We start from the raw sequence: 12,807 nt of genomic DNA on the forward strand, positions 1-12,807 counted from the left end.
TTCTTTTCTTTACGCTGTTTCCTATTTTCTCCATATAAAAAAATGTCACACTAAGAGCACGCGGAAGCCAAATTTTCCTCATCATTGTAGTCATTCTGACAAACGTCAAAACTGGATTCTAATGAATTTAGCTTATCTTCCCTGCATGTTCTCTATTGATGCGTTCGACTGGGATGACGTGCTTGTGAAGTATCAAGTAACGCTCAGTAAGATGCATTCTGAATAGTCACCTAGCCAATATATCATATATAGGTAGGCGAAATGGTTGAAGTACCCGACTTCCCACGTAGCACTAAAGCGCCGTTTTAATACCAGTTTGATACTTCCAACGGGCAGATATCGACAGCCAACCAGAGCTGTTGATGTATTGGCTGTTGATGGGATTTAGGTTGTACCACTGCCCCAGGCTGTCGAAGAAAGGAGCGCCCAGTGACCTTAATCGTGTGTCTGCCAAACTCCGAAATTTACAGAGATATTGCTCCTCTTCTCTGAAAGCTCCCCACAGCTTCTGCAATGGGGATTAAATTTTGAAACGCAGCTTTTCCGTGTGTGCCTCGATCGTACAATGAATGGCGTGGCGTCTCCGAGACTATCTGCGTCCTGCCCTATTGCACTTGGGCCATAGGATCTGCATCTGATCTGTGTTTTCCTAAGAAATAAGTTGTACAATTCCCTTTTAACAACAGTCAGTGGGATGCACCCAGCCAATATATATACGAGTATATATTTTAAAATATAATTCGAATCGGACCATCGGTTCATCCATTTCGCAGATTAGCATGTTCAAAGTAGCAAACGAACAAGCAAAGCTTCTAAAAATATTCTTCTTTTGTTCTGCTACATTTTATCTAAATTATCCACAACAATTTATTTGAAAATATTTTCAATTTACAGACGCGATGGTTCCTCAGTTTTACTTTAAAATAGATGCAATTCAAAGAGGATTATTCGCCCAATTTTTATTAGGTTTAAGGATAATGCGTCTACCGATTGCTGAGATATACAAGGCCTTTCAAGTTCCAGTTTCCAATCGATATTTTCAATTAAACGGTCCGGTTGAATGAGCATTAGGGTTTTAGAGTCAAGCGAGTCGACTCAACTTTCTTACTCCGGGCTCTCTTGAGCGAGTTTAACAATCGAAAGTATCAACAATTTGAAATTTCCACAGGTGCACCATTATCGTAGTGGACTTAAATTATTTCTATACGGTTTTCGAGCAAAATCGAACTTATTTAGTAAGTTATAATTTTTCGACTTAAGACTTGCCAAAAGAGATGCCATCGAACTGTGACAGCTTTCAAAATAAAATAATATACAAAGTGGTGTACCTACCAATAGATTAAAATAAGGTACTTGTATTACCTTAAGAGGTATTTAAAAAATACTTAAACCGCCAACACTTTAAAACTGCAGTTATTTATGTTTTACTTCTCTTGACAGCCAAACTGTGCCGACTGAAATAGGGCTTTCACAGGCAACAAATTACCTGTTTTAGTTCTTGATGGCGAAATCTGTGGATTTTCGTTTATGATGCTAGTTCTTACGTTTATAGAGAACTTTGCCTGATATGACCGACATCATCACGAAGCCATAATTTCGTTTTGTGCATATTAGTACTTTAAATATTTGGCTTATTCAAAGATATACCCAAGGCGAATCTGTTCAAGGTGGTAGCATTCGAGCAGCGACAACATTTTTTTAATTAGAACTGTTAAGGGAAAGAGAATAAACGAATAGACGAATGGAATGAATGCCAAATAGATAAAATTAGTTTGTCGCGCATTCACAACACAACAACAACTTTCTGTTTTCCCGTTTTATCGACATTTCTTAATTAAAGGCGAGTTTTAGAACAAGCAAACAATTACTCTAATCACACCACTTTCTATAGATGCGCCTTGAAATACCACTTAAAAAAGCATTCATAAATAATAAACAGACACAATTGTACTCCTCATAATAAAAAAGCCAAATTTTTGTGCTGAGAACATCATTTTGTTTCACGTAGACATTTTTCAGCAGCTGATTTCAAAAACAAAAAAAATAGAAAAACAAAATAAAAAAAAAATTATCAGAACAGGAAAATTTTAATAAAAAAAAAATCGTTTTTGAAAAAAGCGGTTTGTCTGGTGGGTGCATAAATGGCGACATTGTTGATTTATGCGATAAAATACACGTTCATCCCCTTATTTGAGTTGTGAATATTTCTATTAAGCAAAGAATTGTGGTAATAAAATAAAATATTTTAAGCAGGCTTACTTTTTAGACATTTTATTTTTTATTTTTGCTGAATTTCAATTTGAACTCAATTTTTTAATTCGATGAACGACCACTTTTCACGAAATTTTAAATAGCAAATGGAATTTCAACAACGGAGAACAAATGTTGCCAGCGTCATGTTGGCAACATGTTGCGGGCTTTTTCACAGCCTGAGCATAGTACAACTTTGTCGCGAAATTGTTGTAAAATTTCACGCACTTTTCCCGACATCGATTTTTATATGGAATCTGATAGCTATTTCACGTGAAATGGAAAAGTATCCAGTATAAATTTAAAAATTCGTACACAAATTAATACTTAAAAATTCATAAGCCGCGCACTTACGATTTTCTTACCGATTTTGCATTTGGAAACTTTTTTGTTTACTTGAATTGAAACTTTAGGCACTGGCTTGAAAATGAGTAAGAACATATAAAAATCTCATAACTGTTAAAAAAAAGTTTTGAAAGTACATGTGAAGGACCGCTTAAAACGTGTTACGTATACCTCCAAACGCGCATTTTTAAGTTAAATGGATATCGCAAAATTACTCCGAGGAACTCAGCAAAATATCATCATTTACTGTATAAACATCATGTTTAATTTAGGAACAATTGTACAGATAACTCATATATCTTTGTTTAGAAATTATTATTTCCGTTTTATTAATACCGTTGAGGAACAAACATAGCCCTCTTAACCGCCCATATTTTATTCGAAATACATTTTTTAATGCAATACTAATAATGTTTTGAGTATAATTTATTTTATTTCAGGAATTAATAAAATACTCACAGACAGTGTCAGAAAATACTAAAGACTTACAAAAGGCTTTGGAATTAATGCTTAGCGTTCCCAATAGAGCACTTCATAACAAATTTTTATCTAGTATAGAGGGATATAGAGGTAATATTTATAAACTTGGACGATTATTAAACCACGACTGGTGGACTATTCGAGATTCTGCTCAGAAGTCACACGATCGATACTTATTTTTATTTAAATCGAGGATTCTAGTAACTAAAGTAAGAAAAATAAGTGACGAACGATCTATTTTTATTTTACAAAACGTTATAAAACTACCTGATTGTAATGTTGAAAATAATGCCGTCGAAAATCTGTTACGCATAGAAGAAAAGCAAGGAAAAAAAGATGCATTTTTACCCCTTGTATTGAGCCCACACCGAAAAGAAATTCGCGAAAAATGGTTTCAAGAAATTATTTCGCACCGTGATGATGATTCGACATTGCAAGAACACTTGGCTGACGATCTACGCGTGGATGCAACTCAAGTACTTCACGAAAACGAATTACTTCTCCACTTGCCACAGAAAGCTGAAGCTCATAATCCCTATTCTGGAATAAAAGCCTCAGACGTAGCCCAAGATTGCTATTTAACTGAAGAAGAGAAGGCAAAATACTGCGAGGACCATAATTTAACGCTTAAGATTAAAAATGATTATCGTGGGGAAAGGAAGATATTGGAAGAGACTGTTCAATCATCTTGTAAATCTGAGAACGTTTTGATAGACACTACAGCAAGTTGCATAGATGTAATTAAAGAAAAGGTTTCATCTCTGTCGACTGAAACAAGAGATTCTACAAATATTTCGCATGAACAAATAACAATTGAGCGAAATTCTAGTCCAAACCAACAGAAAAGGGATGAATCGACCGAAAAAACAGAATCGATTAATAAAAAAAGCGATTTCACTGAAATCACCCAACACTCAATTGATATCGAATTGAGATCCGATGAAAAGAAAGAAGCCGTTGGTAAGGACAGCGAAATAGTGAATACTACACCTATTGATAGTTCATTCAAACCATTGCCATTGATACAAATTAATGAAACACCTAAAAAAGTAGATACAAATAAACCAATTACTCTAAATGATATTCCTTTTTATAAAGAATCGTCCAAATTAACATATAATGTGACGAAAACTGCAGATGACAATAATAGTTCAAGCCAAAATAAGAATGTTACTAACATTAGAGATAGTACATCTCTTCAGCAATGGTCTAATACTTTAACAAACCTTATCAGTACGCCATATCAAGGTGGAGGAGCTGCAGACCCTCCTCCGCCTTTACCACCGAACGTTCATCGCATGCCTGGCTTCTTTGAACCGCTTCCACGCATATCATACGAAACTACTATAGAAATACTAATTGTTAAAACTCGGCCGCCATCGCCTCCCCATCTACCGCAATCCATAAAAAAGCTAATACTTCATAATGAAAGTTTAGAACAGAAATCAGAAAATTTTTTAAAAGGCATTTACGATTCACAAAGCTTTGATACTTCTATTCATACCGCTAAACAAAAATTACGCTATATTAAAAGTGCAGTAATAAAATCCACTGATTCTACTAAATATGCTACAGATACAGTTAAAAAAGCTAAAGCTCGTGATTTTTTACATATATTTACTCCCCCACTAAAAAACAAAAGACCCATCTACGAGATCGTGGAAATTCCATTAACTGAAAACCAATCCCAAGACCAAATTGAAGATATTAATGAGCAACGCAAGGAATTAGGCACAGAGATTGAAGTAACAGACCAAAATATTGCCAGAATGGAAGACTATATGTCTGGATATTCCTCTAAATATTCGAGAAGACGTGCTGAACGTAAGTTATTTTTTTCATGTCAAAAGCGTGAGTGTTTATTGTCCTCAATGTTGACCTCAATGAGTACCAAATGTATCGCAACCTTGTGTCAATTTACTTATGTGTATATTTTTATGTATGCATTTTTAATGATGATAGCACAAGATCTTAGTTCATTGAGAAGAGATATCTGAGGTATTTCATTTTTATAACAACGAAGCGACCGGATGTACATATATACATACATAATATACATACTCGTATAGTGTAGCCCAAGCACAGATATATTTTTGAATAATTTTGTATATTATTTTAATACTGACACTTTTCTCCACCCGTTAAAAATTTTGATACTTAGTCAATATTATAACTTCGTGAACATAGACGAATCGTTTTTTTTTTTTCTTTTTTCTCCGGATTAATCCTTCTACGAGCATAGGGCCTCTACAAGGCTTCTACAACGTACGCGGTTCGATGCTATCGGCTTAGCATTGTCTCAGCTTGCGAGGATAATTCATACAGGATAGATCTTTTCCAAGTGTTCTTTGGCCGGCCGTGACTTCTGCTTCCCTGAAGACTCCGATCTAGGGCCATTCTTTTGGTGGGGCGATTTTCTAAGAGCAAGTGGTTTTAGTGCCGAGAATATGACAAACATATTTACAAAATATGTTATTGCCCAAAGTACATGTTTTTTGAAGAGAAAATTAATACAAGGCCTATTTCCATCTCTTCGGAAATGTTGACAATAGAAAAATCCGCACGTGATTGGCCAGAAGTGACAGTTTACTGTGGCTGGAAGCTGTGTATTTACGAAGCTGGAAAAGTCCTTACATTTCCGTGGAAAGCAATACACTTTTACATGCAAAGCACTTATTCAGTTCCGATTGAAGTAACTCCAAAACTTGTGATCTTAACGCATCAACCACTTCTTCAGTCGTTGACTTCGCATTTTTAATCCGCGAGAAAAAGAAAAAAATAGTAATACCTATTAAATGCCAAATCAGTACCATACGTTGGATGACCGATTCATTAAGATGTTTTCAATGTTAAAAACTCTATTTTTCTTTTGATTTGCGTCGTTTTGAAATACCCATACGTTCTATTACTGTTTAGTTTGGGTTCTATTTTGCGCATTTTGGAAGTACTGTGATTAAATTTTGTTAACATTTTTTTTTGTAGCAATGGAAATGAAGGTCAAATTATAATTTATCTAAGCTGAAAAAATATTTTTGATGGTCATACCTCAAATTTACGATACATCATAAGACAATCTGCATTATCAGTTTACGTAAGGCGAAGATTTTTTCTGACACAACAACCGATTTTGAAAAACTAATCGAATGAAAATAATCACCGTTCGATTTCATTTTTTGACAAAAACAGTTGCAATATAACTCCTTAAATATACAGTTAGAAGGCCGAAAAAAGCGAATTTCTAGAATTTTTTCTGAGAAAACTTTTAAACTTATTGATCTTAAAACTTGTACACATATTATGTTATCTTTTAACTGTATTTTAGACTTAGTACGAGCATTAGTAAAAATATTTGTCTACAGCTATAGCTGATCTCCGGGAGCTCCTCTCAAAAAATAATATACGTTTTCCGGTGACCACTATATCTCTGAACTGGATCCTCTGAAATTAAAAAACCAAACAGATTTCGTTAAAGTAATGTTAAATTTAGTAATTAATCGAGAAATAAGCAAACTAAATTTTTTTGACAAAATGGCGGTTTCTCAAAAAAAAAATCGATTTTTGATCAAAATCACGGCATTAAATTGTTTATAAAAAACAAAATATTTATCGGTGAGAAAAAATTTTCGATTAATTCCTAAAAATATATTTAAGAAACTGGTGTTAAAACTTGAGACTAATCGGTTTAGCCGTTTTCGAGTAATGTTGGTCACCCACTCTGAAAACACCATTTTGAGCGTTTAAAGGTTGAAAAGCACTTTACATAGGATAAAAACGCCTTTTCAAATTTGCGTGTAACTTCGAAAATATTCACCGGAACGATATTAAATTGTCTGTGTGCATTTTTAAATACATGTACATTAAGAGAAAAAATTAAAAAAAAAATCGATTTTTTGAAAATTCTAACTGTAGGTATATAACCCCTTAAGTAACAATAGACAACACAAAAAGCACTCTTAGTAGAAAAGTTTTAAGTACTGGTGCGATCATATCTCAAAACTTAAACGCAAATCCCATAGTAAAACCAATAATCATTGTTTAGAAAAGCAGCTCTTAACTTTGCAATGAATTGAAAAAAGTACTTGCAAGTTCTCCTTTTAATTTCTATTAACTGAAAATTGGAAATTAATAGGCAATTAGAAAAATATAATAGCTTTGAATATCATGCATATATAAGTAAACGTCTAGTTTTGCTGTCCTTTTTTCCTCTTTCACTAATCCATGAGTAAATACTCCTAAAATAAGAATAATAATTTATAACATAGCGATTAACATTTCTGCAGTTTGCAGTTTGATCGTTTCGACTGTACATTAGCATCAATCCAGTAACAGGAAATCAAATTCTGCAGTGAATTACTAGTTTAGAATTAATGCAAGACTAGCTCGAGAAAACGATGTTGGTAGTTGGTTTCTGAATTAGAAAAAAAAATGATTCAACTTGAAGTAAAGAATATTTGAGATATTTTCATTATTTGAAAATCCAGTAATGTGCAGAAAATTATTATCTGCTGCTTGCGGTATGTATCATCTTTCCCCATTGAATTTAATTTTAAAAAATATTGCAGAAGGCATCTGTAAATTAAAGATTTTTCGTTCAAATAAAACTAACTTTAGTTGAATTTATGCAAAAAAAAAATTTTTTTAATACAACTCACCATCCACACGTACAAGTGCAAGTGCAAAATACTCGATACATTCAAAATTTTGTACGAACACACGCATACATATACTCGAACTTGCAAAGCCAAAGACAACGAAATTTCAAAGGCAGTAAGTTTTGGCACATGCTGCAATTAAACTTCCAAAACGTTTGCCAAAATGTAAACATTGAAAACATTATTTTTAGATCACAAAGAACCGGGGAAACGTAAACTGAGGTATCCATTGCGTATACCTCATTTCATAGAAGAAAATTTCCACTATTTTTTTACATATTTATAAAACAGCTAGAATAATGAAGTTGAGATATGCATTACTACCAATACGTAGTGCATATATTTTTTCAAAATAATAATAATATAAACAATAATAATAAATATCGTTATTACTATATTATTTTACTATATTTGCCTCAGCAAAAAGTAAGTAAAAACTTAATAGCTGGACATATTCTCTCTCGTTTGATATCCATATTAATATCATAGAGAGTACAAAATTAATCATTCAATTTGGTTTTTGAATAACTTTTTTACTAAACAAGAAAAAAATGGTTTTGAGTGAAAGAAATCTTTATTTTGACCTTTACGCGATCCACTGCTTGTCTATATTTCTTGTTTGTATACTGAAGCTGTCTAGTTCACAGGTGTACGACGCCATTTGCAAAAATGTTAAATCTTCTGATAGGGTGATTAATTTTGTGCCACCTTGCGTATAGTATTCAAAACCAGTTTTTGAAAATTTAGTTCAAACCTTAAATTTCTTTAAAAAACCAAATTGTTTCACGCTCATACAGAATTGCACGTGTGACTTCAGTGTAACATATTGTAATATTGGAGAAGTAAAACCATGGAACTACAAATGTTTGTTTACATTGTTAGTACAAGAACAATGAATCAATTACAAAATTACACAACACGGTCTTATTTAGTAATTTTCCATTACTGCAGTCGGCACTGAGAGCAGTGGTACCAAATTTAAATAACGTTTGCAGATGGTGCCATGTGCCCTTGCCAAAGCCCACTTTTATTTACTTAATCAATAGGTAGGTAGGTAGAAGTGACAGTCGGTCTCTATACCCACTTACTTAGACCGTTGCCGATCCATTGTGATATCACAGTAGCAGTTTATGTGCTACTCCTCATTAAACCATTTTGTTTAAAGTGCAAGCCCATTGATCTGGCTGACACTTATATCCCTAAGGTCATCAGTACCATTCAAGAACGATGCGACAAAGGATCTAAACCTAGTGTCTTGCCAGGCGGGACAGTAACGGAGAAGTTATCTGACATATTCTTTCTCCTCTTCATTCTTGCAGCTTCTACAATAGTCGAAATGAGGTACGTTCAATCTTTGAGCATGTCGATCTAGGAGGCAGTGGCCTATGACCAAAGCAATTAACATAGAGACGATTTTCTTTTGTGCTCCTGACGTCTCGTTTTGGCCAAATTCTTTTTGTAGCATTCCATGCCTGGTTGGTTGGTTAGTATGGTTGCCCAAGGAATGAGCACACTTGGGTTCCATGCCTGATTATCAACCCATCTCGTGTTGGCTGAAGCGACAATGCTACTTGCACCGCGCAGTTTGTAGACTGAGAGAGGTATACCTACAATATCCACACCAAGAGGGAGGCGTGTGGTAGTGCCTTTTCTCGCTAATTTTCCTGCCTTAGAACTCCCTGATATGCCACTATGCCCTGGCCCCCATATCAAATCGTTACGGAAATATTTATCCATCTCGTTCAGAGATGCCGGCATTTGCGAGCAATGATGGTGACAACCCCACCAAGAGTTTTAATCGCCGTTTGGGTATCGGAGTAAATATATACTTCTGCCTAATCAGACAGCCTGAAATAGGCTACAGTGATTAGGAAGACGAGACGGGCTTCTTATAGTAGACACCAAAGTCAACTTTATCGTCAAGCTTTGAGCCATCAGTAAAGAACCGTAAGCACTTTTTCCGGCCAGGTATATTGTCAACCCACTCTCGTCTAGCTTGAATTAAAAGCTGGTTCTCAGTCAGTCAGTCAACATAATTGGTTGGACCTAGACCGATTGTTCAACATCTAAATCGTACCATTGATTAGTTGCGACACGCCTAGTAGCAGTGTTACCTGCATTGTTTACCTCTTAAACTGTATCAACAAATTTTTTTGTGGAAATGTTTTTCTTTGATTTTTTATATAGCTAGTTTTTTTATTTATAAATATTTCATCTTACATTTCAATAATTTTTACAATAATTCGTTTAAATATATAACTGCAATTTAAACGAGGAAGAAAATATGCAGCACTTCTTAGGAAGATGTCCGGTACTGAAGGAGATCAGAATAAAATACCTAAACGCAGCGAAGCTAATATAAATGAAGCAGAAGTAATAGATATACTTAATGGCCATAATTGGAAAAGACTAACTTGCTTTATACTCAGCCTTACGCTATAGAAATTTTCTTATTGCAGAGTTCAATTTTTGATTAATTTTTGAGTTGTGACAGACAACATTGTTATTGCCACAAATTTATTATTTCTTTCTTTATGTATTTATATATTTAAACGAATTATTGTAAAAATTATTGAAATGTAAGATGAAATATTTATAAATAAATAAAGAATTACTACTTACTATAGCTAGTTTTATAAAGACTGTTCACAGAAAATTTCAAAACAATTCAAGAAATAGAAATCTACTTAACAAGTAAGACAGGTAAAATAGAATGCGCGCCGACCTCTAAAGCCACAACCATTTGAGTAAAATGTTTCAGAAAATTTTGAGTAATGTTGTTTTTTATAATAGAAACATCGTGTTTTATTATTTATTAAAAATTAACATTAAATCGGAGGTGGACGTGGTTATCGGCTGTGCTGAGTTTCGCAAGAATATCTGAACTTTTTCTGGAATTATAGGTTGTAACATCAGACGAACAGACGGAAAAAAGAAAACTAGCCCTACATGATTTGTTGAAGGAATTACTTTTATGTACGACAATGTACGTATGTTTGCTGCTTCTGGGTATTACACCGCGTTTAGAAAATTTTCATTCTAGTCAATGAAAAGATCGGCACAAATGAATCCTTACCCATTATCCTAAGTCCTAAAGTCTCAAATGCTTTAACAAAATCGAACTTGAAAAATATCATTGTGGTCATTAATAAGATCTTATGAATATCACATACCTGATTATCAAGAACGTGCAATGTCTAAAACTTTATTATATGTCACCACTTACATTTTCAATCTATTCCTGCTGTCACCTTTTACCCTTTCGCAGGCATTGCATGCATATGAATGTACGTCCATTTGTTTGTTCACACAAATATCGCTCATTTGACGCGAGAGTGACATTAGTCAAAAAACCAAAATATCGAGAAAAACGATTATCCAATTTACTATGCCTCCTAAGTAAAAATACACATTTTCTAATCTACTGAGATACTGTTTATAGTGGCAATATCTGTTCAATTTTTTACACAGCATAAACGAAGATCGGTAGATCATTTGTGCATAGTATGAAATAAAAATTATTTTTTTTGGATTATGATACTCTCGCAGCAAATAAACGATATGCATATGTAGTACACACGAAAATATGTTGTTATAGAACCTTTGTATTTTTGCAGATTTCATAAATTAATTCTTAACATTCGTACATGTATGTATACATATATACATGTAGATATGTATACTAAATATTTATATTTATCATATTAAATATTTACTTTAATATAGAGAACGACCGAACATAGGTTTTTAAAGTCTGTCGGCAATTATTTTTTTTTATTAATAAGAAAGCAACAAAGTTATGTATGTAAGTTTCAAACAAATTAGTTTCAGCTCATAACATATACTTAAACACGTTTATAAAACTAATAAAAACAACCTTACTTATATTCGAAAAATTTGATATTGTAATGTAAAAATATTAGCGTATAATTATTTTCACCTCGCCGTAATTTTCACCATAGAGCAGACTTGTACTGAATAATTGCTCACAATCCACACTCGATGGAGGAGTTTTCATCGTCTCAAAGCGATTATAATAAAAAAAAATTGGGTTTTCATACCATTATCCAAAAAATTATAAAGAGTGATCCATTTAGAGGTATCGGCTTTTAAATTGAAAGTCAAATTGATTGGGCAATCTTAATTTTTTTGGTGTAGAACAAGGTAAATTCCTTTAAAGGTAATTCCTTTAAAAAGTTGGCCGCAACTGCACCGTAATTCAGGCATCCGTAAACACGAATTTTGAATGACTCGCTGGAGGACTTGGGTCGGTATCTCGTAAATAACTTTAATAATGTTGGCTACCAATGACTCAATTGAAGCTGGTGTATCCACAAAGCATTTCGACTTTACATACTCCCACAAATAAAGGTCTAAAGGTGTGATAACACACGATCTTTGATACTAATGCACTGGTACGAGACGAGAGATAAACTGATCAACAAAAACGACGACGCAGTAAATCAAATTTATTGTTTCACGGGCTGTATGACAAGTAGTGCCGTTTTGTTGGAAACAAATGTTGTGGAATCCGGCATCAAAAAGTCGTTTATCATGGCGCGATAGCGTTCGCCACTCACTGTTACATTGGCCCTAACCTCGTCTTTGAAGAAATACGGGCCGATGACTCCTTCAGCCCATAGGCCGCACCAAACGGTTGTTTTCAATGGATGTGATGGCTGTTCTTGAATAGCTTTGGGATACTCTTCAGCCCAAATACAGCAATTTTGCTTATCGACGAGCCATTAAGCCAAAATTGTGCCTCATCGGTGTACACCATAAATTGACCTGAGCGCGCGATGAACTCTTTTCACAGAGCGTCGATTTTCGTAAACAATTGTATGAATTATACAATTGAATTTCGGCAATGAATACTGAAAAAAATTATGTATTTAGTTTCACGCGACTACTGTAATCTGAAAACCCAATTGAAAGAACTACCTTCAATCTGATCACCCTTAACAAAAACCAAGAGTTGATACAATTTTGACCTAAAAAATTTACAGAAATGTTTGACCAAAATTCAGTTATTTTTTGGCCGAAGCTGAACCGAAACCGAACTGAAATTTTATGACTGAAC

At 33.9% G+C, this 12,807-nt stretch overlaps 1 protein-coding gene across 6 annotated transcripts in view; it reads left to right on the forward strand.

The window, feature by feature from the left end:
- LOC129243739 (obscurin) overlaps nt 1-12,807 on the forward strand; it is a 98,324-nt gene that overhangs the window by 34,383 nt on the left and 51,134 nt on the right. For 5 of the 6 annotated variants that reach the window (XM_054880996.1, XM_054880997.1, XM_054880998.1 and 2 more), the window contains one exon: nt 3,036-4,035. In XM_054880996.1, coding sequence (XP_054736971.1) covers nt 3,036-4,035 — 1,000 coding nt within the window. Of the gene's footprint in view, nt 1-3,035; nt 4,036-4,730; nt 4,900-12,807 lie in introns of those variants that run through there. The other variant, XM_054881001.1, reaches the window with a different exon arrangement.

This window comes from Anastrepha obliqua, chromosome 4 (genome assembly GCF_027943255.1).
Source record: "Anastrepha obliqua isolate idAnaObli1 chromosome 4, idAnaObli1_1.0, whole genome shotgun sequence".
In the NCBI taxonomy this organism is placed as follows: domain Eukaryota; kingdom Metazoa; phylum Arthropoda; class Insecta; order Diptera; family Tephritidae; genus Anastrepha; species Anastrepha obliqua.